The 21536-nt window shown below is 52.1% G+C and overlaps 3 protein-coding genes across 3 annotated transcripts; 1 reads left to right on the forward strand and 2 right to left on the reverse strand.

Annotated features, from left to right (window-relative positions):
* Positions 1 to 1205: 1205 nt before the first annotated feature.
* Positions 1206 to 7367, reverse strand: LOC122367062 (MORN repeat-containing protein 4 homolog). Its single transcript, XM_043339842.1, has 4 exons — positions 7162 to 7367; positions 6101 to 6364; positions 2280 to 2389; positions 1206 to 1912 (listed from the first exon to the last, which is right to left on the reverse strand). Exons 1-4 carry the CDS (start codon positions 7365 to 7367, stop codon positions 1764 to 1766), a joined length of 729 nt encoding a protein of 242 aa, XP_043195777.1. The 3' UTR covers positions 1206 to 1763.
* Positions 7368 to 7398: 31 nt separating this feature from the next.
* On the forward strand, positions 7399 to 9037 carry LOC122367056. Its single transcript, XM_043339835.1, has 2 exons — positions 7399 to 7442; positions 8215 to 9037. Exons 1-2 carry the CDS (start codon positions 7437 to 7439, stop codon positions 8926 to 8928), a joined length of 720 nt encoding a protein of 239 aa, XP_043195770.1. The 5' UTR covers positions 7399 to 7436; the 3' UTR covers positions 8929 to 9037.
* A 1419-nt stretch (positions 9038 to 10456) lies between these two features.
* On the reverse strand, positions 10457 to 21274 carry LOC122367068 (coiled-coil domain-containing protein 149-like). Its single transcript, XM_043339848.1, has 10 exons — positions 20993 to 21274; positions 16664 to 16795; positions 16377 to 16523; positions 15316 to 15429; positions 14622 to 14794; positions 14203 to 14275; positions 13244 to 13328; positions 12631 to 12775; positions 12265 to 12350; positions 10457 to 12152 (listed from the first exon to the last, which is right to left on the reverse strand). The coding sequence occupies exons 1-10, from the start codon at positions 21089 to 21091 to the stop codon at positions 11431 to 11433; spliced, it is 1776 nt and encodes a 591-aa protein (XP_043195783.1). The 5' UTR covers positions 21092 to 21274; the 3' UTR covers positions 10457 to 11430.
* Between the last annotated feature and the right edge of the window lie 262 nt (positions 21275 to 21536).

Consider the following 21536-nt stretch of genomic DNA (forward strand, 5'->3'; position numbering starts at 1 on the left):
AGTTCACTCGACGCGTCTCGACGAGAGGAACATGATGCTGGCAAAATTAGTGTCGTGGCACGCTTGAGTCAAAAGTTATTACCGAAAAACCGTTTTCGTTAAAACTGTCATTTTTATAGTTTATGCCCACGGGAGGCTAAATAGTTGACCTGAGATCCAATCTGAGGACAATGACAAGAAAGTTCTGTAAAAGGGCTATCGAATGCGCTTTTCTTCGGCGTTGTAGCTCTATTGGTTCCCGAGTTAGTCGTTGGTTGTTTCGAAAATTGTTAAATCAGACAAAATTTTAACTTTGATGACCTGAGATCTCTGGAAACCTGACCTTTGATCTAACCTTAAATATTATCAAATATTTCCGTCATTATTTTGACGCTCTTTCGATTGCCGCTTACCGCGTGTCGCTACGTGGCCCATAAGCCATGTTAGACGGGGGGAGGCGTGAAAACGCCCTTCCCCCCAGTACGACACATAAGACTCAGGCCACCAGCACGGCGCGGGTTAACCAATCTAGCCAACATTAGAATTTGGGGGTGAATTCGCCAAACTTACCATTGAAAGGATTCCAAAGCTTCTGCCAATCTCGGTGGGCACAGACCGAGTCACTGCAGTAGGGCGACCGGTGTCCCCTCGCTGAGTCGCAGGGCCCGAACTGTGCCGCACGAGCCCACCTGGCCGTAGGAAGCTGTGACAGCCTACCGGAGCCGTGAGTGGACTGACCTGCAGGCCCGGGCGGGCCCCTGAAGGCGTTCCGGCCAGGTCCGTCGGCGGCCGGCGGCCGTGTGGCTGGCGGAGCACCGGCCCAGCTCGGTCGGCGGTGAACCGGTGCGGCCGGGCCACGGATCGGTCAGCATCGCTGCGCAGTCGGTCACGGCACTGCACAGCCGACAGCCAATCGCTGTAATGCGAGTCGGCCATCAAACTGAAACCTTTTTCAGCTCTGCTCACTGAGCTGCAGTAGCCGAGCGAGCTCGCTTATAGTCGTCACTTTGCTTATTAGTGAAAGAGGACATTAGTCAAAACTGAAAACACAATAATCTTATTTTTCTCTTACACCCCAGGGCCCGGCAGTGATTTGAAGTGTTTTCTGTCGTCACACCAACAAGCGCCTACCCTAGGTACTGCTGCCAAAAGGAACGTGGTCGATTACAATCCATTACATTACAGTTTGGGTAGACTGTGCCGCATTACACACTACTGCCGCATAGGCTGTGCCGCAAGGCCTGGCTGTTGCCCACACATCACAGCAGGTTCGCAAGGCCGCAGTCCGCACTGCGTTACCGGAAAACATCGTACTCGAGTCTAATCACGAAGATGATTCCGTACCCTTGTGACTCTTTTCTTACATTGTTCGCACATTTATTTATCCATGTAAGCCGTGTGCCAAATACCTACGGAGCTTTTCGACAACAGAGGGCAGAGCAAAACATTCAAAACGTTCTTCGTTGTTGAAATTGAGCTTTTTTTTATAAATAAGCAGGATGGGAAAAGGGGATTGGGATTGGAAAAGTGATTGGGATTGGGATAGACGTAATCTTACCCAAGGGCCAAGGGGATTAGGATAGGCCGAAGCGTAATGAAGCATCCGCAAAAAGGCCGTCGATACATGTAGTAACGTACCCGTGATCTTACACTTATACAAAGTAGCGAGAGCGGTGGCAGGTAGGTATTGTAGAGTCTGACATGTAAACGTGGTAAAATTGACGACAAGTCAACTTATAACATATTTGTTATGTATACATGATAAAAAAACTGAATCGTGCAGATCACTCGCACTGCCGCCTAGCCAGCAAAGCAACTTTCTGGGCGCGTGAGATTACTTTTGAACACTTTTTCTTCTGAATAAATCTGCTGTCTTGGAAGAAGCCTTCTTGCCGCGGAAAGCCGTGTGATCCGTCGCTGTAGGTCATCAGACCTGCAATGAGCGAAACGAAGGAGAGATCGTTTTAGTTCTGCCTTGTCGTGCGCACAACTTGATTACTTTTCTGCTGCATGATGATAGTTAAAGATGAGGAAAAATAATCAGTCCAAGTAGGAAATGGAAATAATCAGTATGACAAAGACCATTTGGTTTTCTGAGAAGTCTTCAAAGTTCATGAACTTGTCACAGTCCAATCACAGTCTTTACCATCATAGCATAAAGTTTGCGCGTTCATCTGCATTACTATTACATTACGAGCAGCACTACTAGGCCCCAGCCGCAGTCGCCGTGGGTGCTATAGGTATCTATCTATGTCGCAGTGTGTACTGTTATCTGTACCCGTGAGAAGGCACCGGCTCACCGTGGCCCCAGAGGCGTCCTCCGCGCAGCTCGCCCTCGTACCGCATGCCATCCGACCGCCAGAAGATGCCGTGACCGTGGAACCAGCCCTGTGCGAACTCGCCCTCGTACCTGCAGTGTGATCGAGCACACGGTAAAGAACAAGGCTCCAGTCCGTGAGAGCGTCATGCACTGATGATGACCTATCCAGCCGCCTGTCATCTCAGCGGAACGTTATCCTGTGCATAGAAACAATAAAGGGAAGCTGGGCTTGTTCCAACACCCGGTAAATTCACAACCAGCGGGGAAGCGGAAACTGGATCTCGGCGTGCCGTTTGCCAATAGTTCTCTGAGTTGTCGCGATTGAACCTAGCTCACAGTGCACGGAAGCTCATTATATAAGTGAGAGTGTAGGTAAGTACATAATGAGCGCATGACATATATGTCATGCGCTCCACGACATGCGCTGGGGCGTTCCACGACAAATCGACAAGTGCCCTGCACCCTCATTTTTTATTTTTTGCTTAAAATTGGTCTAATGGGTTGTGATGGGCGGGGAAGCCAGCTGTGGCAAGGATTTTTTTCTTCGAACAACGGTTTCCGAGATATAGCCTCGGGCAATTCCTGGATGTCGCGCTGCAGCCCTATGTTTGGCGGCCTATAACTCAAAAACTATTGGTTTTCTACGATAAAAACTTTATATGGTTCAACTCACAATCAACCAACAAACATTTTGGCTATCTCGGATTTTCAATTTTTGAAAATTTTGATCGCGTGACCTTTTGACCTATTTTTCGAAGAGTGACCTTGATATTTTCCCCACTGAAAGTTGCAACTTTGTCTGATGACGAATAAAGCCTTATCAATTGTCATTTATATGCGAAAATAAAAAAGTGGATATCGCCCTGCGTTGACCTTAGGTCAGGTTATTTTTATGACCTGTCCGTTATTACGAGCGGGAGCGACAGCGAGATCTCGAGAATAAAGCAAGATAGCGACAAGCGGTAAACGGTGCAGGGTACAAATGGATAAGGTCTATGATTTTTACTAAGGTCATTTTCAGGTCAGGTCAAAGATGACGTCACAGGAGCAAAAAGGAAGTCAAAATTGCGGCACCACATATATATGAAGTTTTTCTCGAATAACTTTCAAGGTATTCCAGCTAGGAACAAACTAATAGCACCATCGTGATCCTCTCGTCGATCCGCATCGAAACATATGTATGTTGACCTCGAAAGGTCGAAAGGTCAAAAGTTGACCTAAGGTCACGTGACCTAAGGTCAACTTTTGACCTTTCGACCTTTCGAGGTCAACATACATATGTTTCGATGCGGATCGACGAGAGGATCACGATGGTGCTATTAGTTTGTTCCTAGCTGGGATACCTTGAAAGTTATTCGAGAAAAACTTCATATACGTAGTGCCGCAATTTTGACTTCCTTTTTGCTCCTGTGACGTCATCTTTGACCTGACCTGAAAATGACCTCTATAAAAATTATAGACCTTATCCGTGTGTACCCTGCACCGTTTACCGCTTGTCGCTATCTTGCTTTATTCTCGAGATCTCGCTGTCGCTCCCGCTCGTCACGTGACCTAAGGTCAACTTTTGACCTTTCGACCTTCCGAGGTCAACATACATATATTTCGATGCGGATCGACGAGAGGATCACGATGGTGCTATTAGTTTCTTCCTAGATGGGATACCTTGAAAGTTATTCTAGAAAAACTTCATATATATGTAGTGCCGCAATTTTGGCTTCCTTTTTGCTCCTGTGACGTCATGTTTGACCTGACCTGAAAATGACCTTAGTAAAAATTATAGACCTTATCCATTTGTACCCTGCACCGTTTACCGCTTGTAGCTATCTTGCTTTATTCTCGAGATCTCGCTGTCGCTCCCGCTCGTAATAATGGACAGGTCATAAAAATGACCTGACCTGAGGTCAACGCAGGGCGATATCCACTTTTTTTATTTTCGCATATGAATGACAATTGATAAGGCTTTAATCGTCATCAGACAAAATTGCAACTTTCAGTGGGGAAAATATCAAGGTCACTCTTCGAAAAATAGGTCAAAAGGTCACGTGATCAAAATTTTCAAAAATTGAAAATCCGAGATAGCCAAAATGTTTGTTGGCTGATTGTGAGTCGAACCATATAAAGTTTTTATCGTAGAAAACCAAGAGTTTCTGAGTTATAGGCCGCCAAACATAGGGCTGCAGCGCGACCTCCAGGAATTGCCCGAGGCTATATCTCGGAAACCGTTGTTCGAAGAAAAAAATCCTTGCCACAGCTGGCTTCCCCGCCCATCACAACCCCTTACACCAGTTTTCAACGAAAAATAAAATATGAGGGTGCAAATTTAATTTTTTATTTGTCGATTTGTCGTGGAACGCCCCATATGCATTATGCATACCTACATTTTAATTTTTACATAGGTACCCTATACATTATATTAATTATATCAAATTAAGTCCTGGTTATTATTCATGGTCACAAAAGAAATGTTATACCTAATAATGAATGATTTTAAAAGGTACGATTTATGAGCAATGGGTGCAATGCAATCACTATTGTGAGGGAGGCTCAACATTTTACAATGCCGTGCCGAATATGCGGACCAACAATGTGGAGCTGTCGCTCACGGCTTTACTGGTCAGGTCACGGCACAGCGAACATCAACTACTGCGTCAGAAAACAATTCAACAACAATAAGGAACCTGGCAAATGAGCACTCCTGGATGCAGGCCGCCCAGGCCGTCCGTGCGCGAACGGATCCCATTGCGTAGCCTGTCGTGTGGCAATACGAATGCGACGGCCGCCTACTCGCCATCAAATCGCGATTTCATTTCAGAATCGTCATTTTACGAGGCGTTCCAGGCTTTATAGTCGATGGTGTTGGTTCGAGTCGCGTCGTCTGAGCAGTGCTGTGTGCATGTTCCGGCGTACGGTGCGATCGATCAGTGCCAGCAGCGAGCGCCGTCGGACCAGTGCACGGGGGACGGATGGGGACGGCGGCCAGCGCTGGTCGGGGACGGACGGGGACGGCGGTCAGCGCGGGACGGACGGGGACGGCGGTCAGCGCGGGACGGACGGGGACGGCGGCCAGCGCTGGTCGGGGACGGCGGCCAGCGATGGTCGGGGACGGCGGCCAGCGCTGGTCTGGGACGGCGGCAGGGCTTCCATAGGGACAGTCGCCGGCGCTGGTAGGGAAAAGGGACCAGTGCCCTTGACATTAGCCAGCTTCGGTCACTGGTCAGCGGCCGGGGAAAGAGGCAGCCAGACCACTATTGGAACAATGGTCTGGTTCAGGAACGGCGGAGGCCAGCACGGTGACAGCGTTGACCCGGGGACGGAGGCTGCTGTCGGCAGTGGACCGCCGGCCGCTGACCCCTTCCCCCCCCCCCCATCGTCGCGTGCCCCCTTCTGACGATGGCGTCAGGGGCGGGTCGCGGCGGTCGGCACCGGATGATGCACGGCCCCCGACAGAGCGGCCGTCACGTGCCGCAGCCGACTGGCTGGAGCAGTGACGGACGGCCATCCATGGAACGGCTGCCGGCTGAACTCATATCGGCCGGCTCAGCTGGGGATTGACGCGCACCTCAGACGTGCCCTGACAATTTGAGTGCTCATTTGAATGAGTTGATTGTTTTGAATTCGTGCCCGATCATCCAATCACCTCTTGTTTGGTGGCTAGCATGTGGTGTGGACGTGCGGTGTGTGCATGATGTAGTTAAGCCACAAACAATCGACTCGGATATCATAACGCTACAATACACATCTTGTTATTAACTAAAATAGTTTAACGAACTCAATAAGGCTAGCCACAGCTAAACTCCTCACTTTGCGCCGTCGGAGAAGACGATGACGCCGAGCCCGTTGAAGAAGCCGTTGGCGAAGCCGCCCTGATAGACGGCGCCGTCCGCCAACGTCATCTGGCCGTGACCGTGCCGCTGGCCGGCCTCGTTCCAGTCGCCCACGTAGCTGCAGCCGTCCGGGTACGAGAACGAGCCGAACTTGCCTGTCGCCGCCGCCGCAGCTGGCGTGACCGAAACGAACGGGCCGAGAGGAGACTCAGCGGGGACAGCGGACGGACAGACGGGCGGACTGACGGATGGACCGATGGACCAATCGGGTTATCGGGTAGACGTATGCAGCGGTCGTGTGGAAACGGGTGGATGGATTTACTCGTAATGGTCGGAATACAGATCCTTTCCTTCCATTCGTATACGAACGAATGGAAGGAAAGGATCTACAGATGCCTAGACGGGAAGTCGTTAAACGTATAAAAGGCTTGACGGAAAGTCGAGCGGACTGATGACTTGATGAGTATTGAATAGAGTATATCGACGGATGGACAAATGACAGGTGGACGGATGGTTGGATGGAGGGAGGGATTGACGGAAAAATAGACGTATCGGCGCTAACACAGATGAGCTAGACAAGACGGAGGGACGTAAGTACAGGCAGATGTCACTGGCATGAGCTGGGAGACTTGGGATAGCTATTTCGTTTTGCAGCAACGTAAAGTCGAGCATGACAGATAGGCGTTGTAGGCGCCAGTAGCGTGAGGAAGAAAACAGTACATAATTACGTAAGAACTGAAATGATTGGCAGTAAATAAAGCTAAGCAGTGAAAACAGAAATATCTCGGTTTCGTTTCGTTCGACGGCAGGTGGCGGCGGCCGTTTACTCACCCATGGTCGGCTCGCTATCTCCGTGAGCGCGGGTACCGTTCCAACTGACGGTGGGTCAGAGCCGCGCCCCGCCCCCGACCCCCGCCTCCCGCCCGCTCCCAGCCGGCTTCCCCCCGGCCGTTCAGGGGCTTCGCGGCCGCCGCGCCGATCTGAGAGTGATGACGGCGATATATCGGGGCCATATGCCGGCCAGCGCCGCATCCTAACAGCGCCGTAATGGCCCGCGGATCGGCGGCCTCTCCGTCTGAGGCAGCCCGGGTCGGCGAGCGCTGCACCCGGGGGCAGCCCGGGTCGGCGAGCGCTCCACCCGGGGGCAGACCGGCGGGTCGGCTATCTTCCCCAGACGGGAGCGGCTCAGGCGAGAGCGAGGCCTTGACAGAGCTCCTATCGGGGGCGCGTGGGAGCGCGCACATGCTGCCCAAAGACCCTCACACCTCACACGACTGTCCCTCAGACAGTTCACAGCTGCATTCGGCGTCAAGATGCAGGTACGTCTCCTCCCGTCACATACGCACAACTTTTGCCAGCGCTCATCTGCAAAACAAGTTGTTATCGAGCCGGACTCAGGCCATCCCGTCCGTTGAAGCGCCAATTACTTTATGTGGCCCTAAATAATTCAATAGCTTTGTTAGCATTCAAATGCAATTGCTAACATTCAAATGCTCTTGAACTGTGGTTTATTAACAACGCTCAAATTTCACCGACTCATTTAAATTTCGCGTTCACAGTTAGGTATAGAGAGGATGACATAATCTCCATCATATAGGTATTCTTCACTCCAAGCTGCAATTTACCTATATCTCAGACAGCATTCGTTCCATTAAGCTCGTTCCATTCCACAATTTCTAAGCATAATGTTCCTTCCAACTTCATTTGGAATGCGATTCATATCGCACAAAGCAGGGCAACGTAAAAGTTTCCACCAGGCGAGTTTCTCATCGATTTCTACTGGTGTGCTCAGACTGAACAGTGCTCAACCCGAAACGTAGCTCAGCAAGTACCTACCTACGTAGGAGCGCATGACATAATGCAGATCCAGCCCGTCTCGCAGGTAACACTTGGTAATGTGGGCATTATCAACCAGCAACGGCACAACGCCACTGAGCACTGACAATGCCAACAGAGATCCCAGACACCGTTAATTTCGGCTGGTTGTCCGAGGGGCCCGGTTCAGGTAAGCACCAGCTGCTGGCTATATACGGTATCCATATGTATTATACCGTCCTGAGCCGTCCGCTGACCGTGCCGGCCGTGCGCCAGGTCTCCGCCGCTCGCTGGGTGCTGGCGCTGGCCGTGCTGGGGGCCGCGCGGGCGGCCGTGCCCGACCAGCAGCGCCTGGTGCGTCTGCTGCAGCGCGCCCTGGAGCAGCAGCTGGCCGCCGAGCCGCTCCAGTCCACCGCCAACGCCAACGACTACTTCGACCGCACCCTGGCCAACGCCCGCCACCTGGTGCTCGACAACGGCCTGGACCCGCTGCCGCTGCCCGATGAGAAGCTCGCCGTTCTCGGCACGGGCGTGGTGCTGCACGACGGCCACCTGGACGGGCTCTCGAACGTGCACCGCACCGGCGACGCCATCATGTCCTACGACGGCGAGTGGCTCGGCATCTCCGGACACATCGGCTTCAACGGCTTCGGCGCCGGCTACTCGTGCAAGATCGAGGTGATCGGCATCGGCCCCGACGTCACCGCCACGGCCACCATCACCGAGACGAGCGTCTTCTTCAGCGCCAAGATCTCCTCGCAGACGCTGGCCATCGAGCTGGTCGACTTCAAAATCGAGCAGGTCGGCAAGATTGACGTGGACATCACAGGACTGGGCATCTTCGACTGGTTGCTGGAGCCGCTCACCGAGGCCATCGTCAACCTGCTGGACGGCATCGTAGTCGACATCATCAACCTCATCTTGGAGCCGATGCTGCGCAGCTTTATCGAATCCATCGACCTCATGGCCATCATCAAGGACCTGATCTAAGTCAGCCAAAATGAAACTATCCATGTTTATCGGGAAACATTGTCCTGCTAGCAATAAAAACGAAACCAGTTTCGATGCACCTTGGAAAATAAATTGTTGTCGAATGTTCGTTTGAGCGCGAAGCGCACTTTACATAATGAATGCTGTTGGAACAGTACAAGACACCTACTACCGGGTACTGACAATATCATTAAAGGCACACAATGTAGGCCTTGACATGCCCAATGCACAGTCCGACTCATTCGGTGACACTCCCAGCCGTTTGACCTACAGAGGTCAGCAAAGGTCACAGACCAAAATTTGCACAGCAGTTTGTGGATCCAGCACATTGGAGGTAGACGAGCGCTAAAAACGGCACCAAACGACTCCCAGACATCTAATCTTACTTTTCCACTAGCAATTTTCATTGATGGCATGCTTTGATTTGTAATTCGGTCGATCCTTGTACTCGACAATCGCTGTGCGGTGTGTGCCTATTTTCGGCATAACCCGCAAATGACCTTAGGTCATCGCATGACCTTAGGAGGTCAAATTGCTGGTGGGAAAGTGAGATTAGATGCCTGCGAGTTGCTTGTTGCCGTTTTTAGCGCTCTAGCTTCACTGGGTGAGCCACTAACTACTGTTTAAATTTGGGACACGTGACCTTTGTTGGCCTCTGTAGGTCAAACGGCTGGGAGTGCCACCGACTGACTCAGACTGTGGATTGTGCATGTCACGGCCTACATCGTGTGTGCAAGTTTCAGCTCGATCTAAGGTGTTGGGGTTTAGGGGCGCCTCAACTCGGAAGGTTATATGGCGCCGATCTGAGGTGTCCCGAATCTGGGCTGAATCCGGGCTGGATTTGGCTGAATATGGGCTGTCTTGAACATCATGAGGACATCATCTTCACACTTGCTGCGAGATTGACTTTGATGTTACAACAGGCATCGCTGGTGTTTTCATCAGCTACACCACATAAGCAGTGGTTCATAAGATTGCAGTATTTAGAGTTATGGGGCTAAATGTTCGGCCCTTTGAGGTTGAGAAGTTTCCCAAAGGTGGCATTTGACTCTGACAAGTGTTGTTGGCATGCGAACCGATGGCCACATGGCTACTCTCTCCAACCATGGCCTCACTGTCGCGCTGGACAGCCTCACATAGCCACACGAGGGCAGCTGAAGGCCTCCATTGAAGATGTGGTAGGTCATGATGCTGCCGTTGCTGAACGGGCAATCGTCGTACCGTCTCCTACAAGCCAATGCGTCCATTTTCCTAAAGCAACTCTTTAATTTCACTCTAGCGGTCCTACCAACGTTCACAGAGCATTGATCAGCAGGCAAACATGAACTTTGAACACCGGCGCGGTTGATCATGACGCACGTCACTGCTTTTCGAGTTAGTATAATAGGTTCCAATTAACCAATCCTTCATATGTTTTACAAGCGAGAGGGCTTAACCGAACCGAATTCCGTGTCACAATAAGGTAAAAAAAAAAACGCGGGCGAATCAGTTATCCCCACCAAAAAAAAAAAAAAAATTGAATGGCTGATTGATTTGGCAAGCATGTATAACACACTGACAAGTAGCATAACTGCCTAACACTGTAACGTAGGTATGCACATAGGTCAATTGTCAAAGCTGCCAGTTCACAGTTGATACATTGAGGTCAGTGATGCCAAAACTGGATTACAACAGAAATTGACGAATCAATCCCGATAGTTTAACTTAGCTTTCAAACAGGCATTTTTCATGCTGGTAGATAATAAAGGAATGGTTCATATATTCAAATTCATACACGAAAACAACGCTGAAGAGAAAACTATCACAGAACATGACTAGACAACGAAGTAAATAAATAAGCATGGGGCTTTAAATACACCTAATAAGCGATCACCGTGAAAGGAGACCCTTAAGGAATGCGTAAGTTTCCTGTATCACTCCCAAAGTACGCATGTTTCGTCTATCCTGACAAGTCGGTGACATACCACGGTCACGGCACGAGTGCCACGGCCGTGATACGGCCATGACAAGGTTATGGCACTGCAGAAGTCCCGACAGGCAGCCACTTCGCCAGCGATAACGCCCGCCCAGATCGGTCGCCGTACCACGAATACTGACTGCGCCACCTGTCATAGCTCAATCAGCGTGCCACGGTCAGCGATCTTGGCTCACTAAACGACCAGCCGCTGGTTCACGGGTTGTCAGCGGGCCTGATCTGTCAGCTCGACCGGGCCACTGGCCCGTCCTGCAGGACAGGCACGACGGCTCCCGTCACGTCAATCACACACCGGGTAAGGCGGCCGGTCACGTGATCTAGTCGCCGGATTTGGCGGCCGGTGGTCACAGTCAGGTAGCCGACCACGTTCTCCCCTCACCAGGTCAGGCAACCGGTCACGTGATCTGGTCGCCAATGCAGGTGTTAGGTCATGTGGTCTGGTTGACGAGTCACGGGGCCGGTGTTGTCATTTAGTCGCCGGTGCAGGACACCAGTCACGTGGTCCGCTGCCCGGATCAGGCGGCCGGTCACGTGGCCTGGTCGCCGGCCCGCAGCTGGTCCAGCGCCTGTCTGTAGAGCCGCTCCAGTTCTGCGGGCAGCTCGCCGGAGTCCGTATCGCCGGGCGGCGCCGTCTGCGACTCCGAGCGGACCGGACTGCCCACCACCTGGACGGCCGGCTGTGCCGCGGGCCGCCGCGGGCTGCCCTGGCCCGGAGCGGGCGGTGCGCGCGGGCTGCCCGGCTCACTGTCCGCCTGGGACCGCGCCGGGCTGGCGGGCGCGCAGTCCGCCGCCCCGCCGTCCCGCTCCGGACCAGCCGGCGCCGGCCGCCGCAGACAGCGCACGTAGCGGTCCAGCTCCTGGATGGAGAGGATCTCCTCGTCCTCATCGTCCTCGTACTGCGGCCGCCGCTGGGGCCGGCCCGGGGAGCGTGCCGGGGTCGCCGGGCCCGCGGACCGGCCGCCGCTCTGGCCCGGACTCTGGTGCGGCGGCTGGCGGGTCGGCCGGTCGCCGCTCTGGCCCGGACTAGACTGGTGCGGCGGCTGATGGGTCGGCCGGTCCGGCGGACTGTGCCGCTCTGCGCCGTTGGTGGCCGGAGGAGCAGCGGCCGCTCCAGCCCGAGCCGGGGATGGCGGAGCGCTGCCGTCGGCCCGGGGATTGGCGGCGCTGTCCGCGCCGTTGGGAGCGACCTCCGGGTCATCATCGGCCAGCAGCTGTTCACTCTCTCGGTCTATGTGTGTAGCAGAGTATCCTGAAACCGACACCAGTCAACAGCGTCCCCACGAGGAAAACGGACACACATTACACTCCAGCAGCCTCGCCGGGGCGGGGTGAACCGTCGGGCCGTCCCGCTGCGCACTCACCTGCCATGAGATCCGCTGACGGTTGGATGGAGAGCCCGTGTCGGGCTGCCTGCTGCCTCAGCGCCGCACACTGCTCGGCCAGCAGCCTGTCCAACAGCCAAGACGTCAGATAGATAGCTACAGTCCAGCGAGGCATGAAGTGTCCTTAAATGTAGGACACACCACAGACCTCTGTAAGCCTAGACACATTGTACAGAGGTCTGTGGACACACCTAATCTAACACGTATCGCATCGCATAAGTGTGCCAATAATTTAAGTTTCTCATAGTTTTCAATCGCGACCTGCCATTTGGCCTAACTACACGAACAGTCTGTTTGGGAGACTATAACATGCCCCTCTAAGTGGAGTGCTGTGCTCTGACTGACCTGTTGGCCTTCCTCTGGTGGGTGAGCGCCGTGCACTTGTCCTGCAGCTGCTCCAGCAGCGCGGCGCACAGCGAGCGCAGGTCCGACAGCGTGGCCGGCGTGTCCAACAGCTGGCCGTCGCCCTGCGAGCGCAGCATCTCGGCCACTGGCCGGCGGACCGGTCAGATCGGGAGCGTCAAGTCGGGTGACCTGTCGACTCAGGTCACTGGCCGATTCACCGGTCAGATCAGATACAGACAGGGAATCGATCAGCTCAGGTAGCAAGATCACGAACACTGAGTGGGTGAGAATCCAGAGCAAAGAGGAACCCTCAGACCGAAACGTGGCATCATTTAGACTAGAGTTAGCGATTCCTACCGGATCTGTATGAACCGTTAGTGCAGTCCACTGGGCACTGACACCCAATGAGCCACCCTGTTAGCCGTATCGCCATCACCAGTGTGGGACGCACGTGCCTCTCTCCACATACCGGGCGGTCGGTGTCCCATTATCCACATGCTGCATCACACTCAGCTGGTTTGACCCCTGACCCTGACCCTGAGCCCGGTATGTCCCCGCCTCTCCCAGGTCCGGGTATCGGTGAAGCAGACTTTAAGTCCGGGTACATACATACCCTGGCGCTTCGTGACAATGAGAGCCGAGGAGTCGGAGGAGCCGGGACGCAGAATGCCCTTCTTCTTACGAGCCTCGAGCAGCGACTGTTGGTGAGAGCGGTTCGGGAGGGACGGAGGACGGGGAGGGTCAGCGACTGTTGGTGAGAGCGGTTCGGGAGGGGACGGAGGACGGGGAGGGTCAGGAACAGGCCGACCAACCACCACCATTTCCATTAGTGGGCCGGCGCACCGGCTGCCAGCCAGCGGCGCGTTATCAATGGGGGTACGCACAGCAGTGTAGAGACGGGCCAGTTCAGTCTCACTCACATCGTTAGTTAAGCAAACTGACTAAACACCTTCACCACTAGCACTAGCACTACCTGACAACCATCACCACCACCACCAGGGTTCTCCCCCACCAAGCCGCACCAGTCACAGCCGTCACAAGAGCGACGGTAGCACCTACTTAACTGGATACTACGCCCAATGTTCATCCAGTACCCATGGTGGTTTTACATTCACTATTGAGGAGCCGCTCACACAAAACGACCATGACGATACAGATTTTCTGCACCCAGGTCCGACTAACCATACCGACTAGTAGTGGCTAGACTATACTGGAACGCCAGTTCGCACACTGTACTTTTACCATAGACGTGTGGATTTTCCAGCGGATTTTTCTGCTTGACACACCACTCCGTCTGACCATGGCAGGAGACAGCACGTGTTAATGTATTAGCATTTAGCATGCAATGGCACTATCTGTCCTATCTAGTCGCCGTACTAAGGACAATTTACAGGCTACCTGAACCAATGTTAGACGATCCCAAGCTAGGAGTTGTGACAGGACACATGCCTGGAAGTGTCAGACATTACACTTTACAGAGTAATGTTAGCACCCATATTCATCAACGCAGTTAATCACGATTATTATAAAACTGGCGGCACCGAAAGCGCCTGTACACGACAGAGCACTCACCTTGTACTTTGAGCAGACCCTCTGTAGCCGCTCCAGCTCGTCCTGAGACGTCGACAGCTGCTCCCGGAGGTACCTGACCAACAGAGGTCAGACAGAGTCAGCACAAGTCGCCATCGAGTGAACCAACCCAACATCGATAAGTGGAAAGCAATATGACAGACAGCCAACAAAGCAAAAATAAAGTAACAACGAGCGACCATATCATTAGTCGACGCACTGTCGTAGTCGTCAACAAATCGGTAGAAAGCGGAAAATCGGTGCGCAACGGTCTGCTGGCATATTCTGCATTATACATATCTGCATTTCTTGCCAAATAATTGGACACAGTGATTCAACGAGCTCCCAAATACTTTCACGATAAATTCATTAGCGTTACCGCATCGTCCATTTGCCCGTCAGCCACCCGGTTGACTGCCCACCTGTTCTCTGTGACCAGCGAGTCGACGTCGAGGGCGCTGTCGGCCGGCGCGCGCAGCGCCACCTGCAGCTGGTGGTTCAGCCGGTGCGTCTTGCCCTTGTACGCGTCCCGCTGGGTGACCAGCTCCTCCTTTTCGTCCAACGTCAGCTCCAGGTCACGGCGCAGCTGGTCACACTGAAGGGAGGGAGCGAGTCATGTCACATTGACGGGCAGTCAGAGTCACATCCCAGCCGCAGCTGGTCGCGCAGTCAGAGTCAGACTGTCACGCGCTATACACCCACAACTGGTCACACTAACGGGGGTTGGAGTCAGAGTCATATTGCAGCTGCAGCATGTCACAGGCACACGTCACAGCGTCGCAGCCACAGGTCACACTGAGGGTGAGTAAGAGTTAGATTATGTTAAACAGCGAAAGATCATCGTTGCAGTTGGTCGCAATAGCGCGGGGCTGTCAGTTCGTACAGATAGCGCCCGCGGCTGGCTACACAGACTCAAGAGGAATACGGGGCACAGTTCCGTACAACGGTGGAAGCGAGTCGCCCAACAGAGTAAGAATTGGCATTCGCAAGTCAATTAAGTCGGCTGATAAAACCGACCGTAATGACGATTATAATTTTTTTTTGTCTCCGTTTCATTCACATTCTCCGCGGTATCACCAGCCGCAGCCTGACTCGGTGAGGTCAGGGCCGACTGACCTGGTCCTGGAGCTGCTCCATCTTGTGGACCATGTCCTCGGTGCTCTCCGCTGAGGACTCTGCAGAGTCGGCGCGCACCGGACACCGGCGGCGCACCGCGTCACGGCGCAGCACCTGCCGAGAGCGGCCACCAACGGTCAGTCACACTACCACCGGCGGACACAGAGACATAGTGTAACAGACAGCCCACCGGCGGCGTACAGCGTCACGGCGCAGCACCTGCCGAGAGCGGCCACCAACGGTCAGTCACACTACCACCGGCGGACACAGAGACATAGTGTAACAGACAGCCCACCGGCGGCGTACAGCGTCACGGCGCAGCACCTGCCGAGAGCGACAGTCACACCACCGCTGAGAAGACACAGAGACACAGTGTAACAGACGGCCCACCGCCGGACACAGAGACACAGTGTAACAGTCACACCACCGCCGGACACAGAGACACAGTGTAACAGACAGCCCACCGGCGGACACAGAGACACAGTGTAACAGACGGCCCACCGCCGAACACAGAGACACAGTGTAACAGACATCCCACCGGCGGCGCACAGCGTCACGGCGCAGCACCTGCCGAGAGCGACAGTCACACCACCGCCGAGAGGACACAGAGACACAGTGTAACAGACAGCCCACCACCGGCGGACACAGAGACACAGTGTAACAGACAGCCCGCCGGCGGCGTACAGCGTCACGACGCAGAACTCGTCGAGAGCAGCCACCAACGGTCACTGATCTGTCGCATGACCGATGGTCACACACAGTGCAAGAAACATCACACCGCAAACGGGCAGCACAACGTATGAAAAATGCCTGTCAGGACTCAGGGCAGCACAACGTAAACGTGCCTCTTCCGGCAGCCGTAGAACCAGAGACACGCGAGACGCGATACAACACACGCCCAAACCAAATCTACAGCTGCCGTGACCTAAATAACAGAGATACAGCCGCTCATCTGACGTCTAATACAACAAAACGTTATTTTTCGACGAGTTCAGGATCCCACGCCAACACGCTCCTTCTACATTCGAAGGGTCCCTAGTAGCTGTACTAAGCGCACATACCATCATGTCTCCGCAGACCTCCTCCATTTTGACGGTGAGCTCGGTGACGGTGTGCTGCAGCTCGGCGCACTGCTGCCGGGAGAGGGCCAGCTGGTGGCGCAGGCCGGCGTCGGTGGCCACCGCGCTCCAGCTGCTGCCCGCCGCCGCCTGGACACGCCGTCACAGCGAGTAGTGAGAGCACAGCGGCCGGCAGGGCCGAGTGACACACTGCGGTGGCTCCCGTTACTGTAGCGCTGAAGGCAGCCACAAGTTAGCTCTCATATGTAAAGGGGGGAGGAACATCTCACCTTGTGACTGCCACGGAGCTGCTCCAGCAGCGCACGGAACTGGTCTCGGTCCTGTCGGCACTGCTCCAGCTCCTTGGCCATGATAGCCAGAGCCTCCGTCTTACTGCCCAGCTTCCGGGACAGGATGCTGACCTGAAGGTGAAATACACAGATAATAGCCCCAATAAGTCCTATCTTGGTTTTAGCTTTATGAAAAGAAAATATTGAACATTTTATATACCTAGTCTTGCAAAGATGATATACCTATCATCTATCACTATTAGACAGAAACAGTGACACTTCAAGGGTATTATTCATGTAGACAACAAAGATATGATACAACATTTAAAGTAATTTATGACCAGGCTGCAAAGCATACAATTTTCTATGCTTCTTTGTGTTAGCCCAGACTCATTTCGTTTCGTTTCGTTTATTTAGGGCTTGTCCACAAGTGGCTATTACGGCCCAGTCAATACATGATACACACACCCACACAGACACATATACATACATACAATACAACCAGTCTTTGCTGATTTTCTCTGGTGTAGCCTGTAGATCCTACTCCATGGTGCGGTGTGGATTTCACACGTTGGCGTGGCTCCTCCATACGGAACAGCCACGCCAAACAGTGGTAGGTAAGGTGCTAAACTTCAGAGCTGATGCTACACTGTCAAAACTAAAAATTAGTATGCTTTTGTGATTTGATTAGGGCTGTTAGTGCTAAGTGGGAAACAAAAAAAAAAACAAACAAAGGAAAGTTGTTCTACTTTTTGTAGAGTTTGGGCACCAGCCACCAAGTAACTGTTGGAACTGGAAGAGCACTGTGACTGAATAGTCACAACTCACAAATATGTATTTTTATGGAATAAATCAGGGTGCTGTTTGGTCAGTTTTTTTATAAGCATGTTGCTATTTCTTGGCTCCTCATTGGTTGAATTCACGTGGTCAATTCATTTGACCAATGAGAGGCGAAGAAAAGCCAGAAATAACTTCCTTATTAGGGTGTGTCACTAATCGCAATGCAAGGTGCTCCATCGATTTTATTGTGCTCCACTCATGTGGAAAGGGCGTGGCATTGTTAATTTCCCGCAAATTTTAACCCCCAGGCGGCGCCGAGCGAGAGAAGTTTGCCCTATCTCACAACATAGGCGACCCTAGCGCCCCTGGCGGCTGTTTGCGAAACTAACAGGCCGTTGACTGTATGGGCTTATCCCTGCTTTCTGTAAGCGCGTCTAGGGACAAATAATAGTATGGGCAGATTGCAGAGAGTGCAAGCTAATGACGAATACCTATAATGAATACAATATATTGTCACAGGGGCCCAGGAACATTCTTCAAGTTGGGGTGCAAGCACAAAATACCTGACATGACGCATATGAAATAGTAGCGTAGTCAGGGGGTCCCAGGAGGCACGTGCCATCTAGTCCCCCCCCCCCCCTATCGCATTCAGAGGACCCCTCGGGTCGGAGGGGCTCTGTGGCACCAGTTTACCGCTCAGGGTCTATGCTGGCCATATTTCGATTCAGAAAGAATAGGGCTCGTAACAGCACCTCGTGAGTCCAAAGAAGCCTCACTAAATTGTCCATGAGGGTTACACGCCGGCTTCTGAAGGCTACTGGCGGCCTCTGAGGGCCCTTTACCGGCCTCTTATGGCCGCTAGCGTGCCTCTGAGAGTCATTGCCGGCCCAAGAGGGGCCATATCTAGGGCCTTACGCCAACCTGTAATCAGTAATGGCCTCACACCAATGTCTCAGACGGCCCCATTACGACGACTGTGAGACAGGGCCCTCACTGGTGCTTCTGAGAGCCCACCCGGCCATAAAGACCCCTGCGGTACCAACTGACCTCTGAGGGTCCACGCTGACTATATTTCAGCTGAGAAAGACTTCACAGGTCTCGTAAGAGCACCTCATGAGCCCCTAAGTAGCCACACTAAGATCTCCGTCAGGGTCTACGCCGGCTTCTTAGGATCCCATAACGGAGACCGTGAGGGCCCTCAGCAGGGCCTCTGAGGGTTCACAACCAGCACCTCTGAGAGACCCACACCAGTGGTTCTAAGGGCCCATAAGGACACCACTGAGGGTCCCCCAAGCCAGTGCCACACCATTTATGCAACCCTATATTGGTGGCTCTGAGGTACCCACACCTGCGCCTGTGAGGGTTCGGCAAAAGCATATCTGACGGCCACCTACCTGCAACTCTGAGGGCCCTACATCAGAGACTGAGGGCCGCACTGGCGTCTCAGAGTACCTTGTCGGTATCTAAGGACCCCACAGGGCTTCTGAAGATGCCGCCGGCCTCTGTGGGCCCCTTGCCGGTCTGAGGTCCCCCTCCCCGGTCGTTGAGGGCCCCCTGCCGACTTTTAAAGGGTTCGCACCAGCAGCTCTAAGGGCCACACACCCACATGTAACGGACCCACACCAGTGTCTCTGAGGGTCCACAACGGCGTCTGTATTCTGTGAGGACCCTCACCGGTGCTTATGAGGGATTCACACTAGCACCTCTGAGGGGCCACACGGGCGTATGTGAGGACCCCACACCAGAGCCTCTAAAGGCCCCTAATTGGAGGCTCTGAAGGCCCTGCATCGGTGATACTGAGGGTCCTACCAAAGGAACAACACAAGCCATTAGTCTCCTTCTGAGTCCCACACGCCGCCCTCCCACCATAGGCGGCGGAACGGGGAGGGCACCGGGGCACCGTGCCCCCTCTGATTTGGGCATTTTAACATTAGCCCTATGGGCGTTGCATGGAAAGAATGGGACCAAAAGTCGGCAGTGTCCCCCCCCCCCTCCACTTAATTGAAGGTGTTCCGCCGCTACTGCCTCCCACCGGAGCGAGTAAACCTGTATCAATCAACGACTTTACCACCGTTGTACGTCATAATGTTCTCATCACGCCAAATCAAATACCATCCGGAACCAAAATGGTCCAGTATAAAATCTGACCTACCAAAGTTATGATCAAGTTCAGATAAAATCAAAGTGGGATGATAATAGCAGGTGTTCTTAAATCGATGCCGAGTCAGTAGAAACCATTCACTTCACATGCAAGAGAAATGCCTTGTGCTGATGTTTATATAAAACAGACATGTAGGTCCATAAAAGGGAGCAGAGATCCTTCATCGTTGCATCAATGTTGAGGGGGCGGCGCCCACTCGGCTCTCAAGTTGGAGGGGGGGGGGGGGCAAGCGCCCCCACTGCCCCCCCCCCTGTTCCCCGGGGTCTATGCAGTGAACGACGCTACAAAAAAAACATGTGACACCTAATAGCAGGCACTATAAACATGCGCTCGTACGTAGGTATCCCGTCAGACCAGGACGGGGATCGGGGGTAGTACTATGCAATATACATTAACACAGAACTATTTCGTGCTTTAAGATGCATAACATCACATTTTCACCAACATTCTGAGTGCCAGACAAGCCAACAGCAAGGCGTCATTTCGGTAAAATGCATTTAATGATGATCGTAAGCTCACAAAGCATAGCGGGCGTGTTAGTTCAAAACATTGCCGCTAGGGGCGCTGAGGTCGCTAATGCTGAGAGATAGGCCAAAGTGTCGGCGGTCGGCGCCGCATGGGTGTTAATATTTGGGGGAAATAAAAAATTTCACACGGTTTCTACGTGTCTGGGGCACGATAAAATCAGTGGAGCACCATGTTTTGCGAAAAAAGTGCCCAAAATGACACACCCTATTCCTTATATGGGAAAACTGACAGTATGCTGATAAAAGCAGCGACCGAACAGGGCTCCGGGCTCCAGCTTCCATTGTGATGTGGCTAGGTTGGACCATGCTGTTTGAGACTGAACAATTATCATTGAATACCACAACAAATAGCAGTTAAATGACTGGCATGGACATTACAGCTGAGTGCAAACGTCCAGCATTTTCTGTGTAATTTTGAATCCTTCTTGTCACAGGTTTGTGCTGATTTCCAGCCGTGTGCACAGAAGAGTAATAGGTCTGCAGTTGCACCATAACACACAGAACTTGAATGACCCACACCCTCAAATAAAAAACAACAATATTATCGATTTTGTTGAACTTTGCTCTTTGATCTACGCAAAGAGATTTTATCACTGTCATTGTGGCTTTCCAGCCATGCTTTGCAGTCTAAAAACTGCGGGAATGCTGTCTTAAATTTTCATACCACCAAAAAGACAGAAGCATTAGGCAGGTAACACTGAAAATGAAACAAAAGTTAGCATTTGGGTAATCATCTCCTTTCCTTCCCATCAAAGCGAGAATAAATCAGAATGCTGCAACATCCACTCATGATGTGACAGGTAGGTAGTTAGGTAAAAGATATGCCTCATGAAATAAAATATGCAAATGAAGAATACCTACCTCATTTCGAAGCGAGTCCAAAAGAAGGCTGGTGTCATTCAAGACATCGGCTTGTCTGTTTCCTTTAACTTGTGCTCCACGTCTTGAGTTGTTCAGCATTGCTTTCAAAACGACCAACTTATGCAATTAATGAACAATCCCAGGGCAGGCTTTCATAAACAAGCAAACGAGAACATATGGTGAAATAGCACCAAATTACGAAGCAAAATTGATAGACGCCACCAAGGCCGTGTATTAGGGACGTGGGGACGCCACCAGACGCCACGACACACTGACAGTGTATTGCAGGGTATATTGAGTGAAGTGTATTGCAGGGTATATAGGTGTATTGCTCTTACTGCGCTATTTACTAAAATATATTCTAAAATAATATATTCGCTATATATATATATATATATATATATATATATATATATATATATATATATATATATATATATATATATATATATATATATATATATATATATATATATATATATATATATATATATATATATATATATATATATATATATATATATATATATATATATATATATAT

The sequence above is a fragment of the Amphibalanus amphitrite genome, unplaced genomic scaffold (assembly GCF_019059575.1).
Source record: "Amphibalanus amphitrite isolate SeventyFive unplaced genomic scaffold, NRLGWU_Aamphi_draft 000847F_arrow, whole genome shotgun sequence".
Lineage (NCBI taxonomy): Eukaryota > Metazoa > Arthropoda > Thecostraca > Balanomorpha > Balanidae > Amphibalanus > Amphibalanus amphitrite.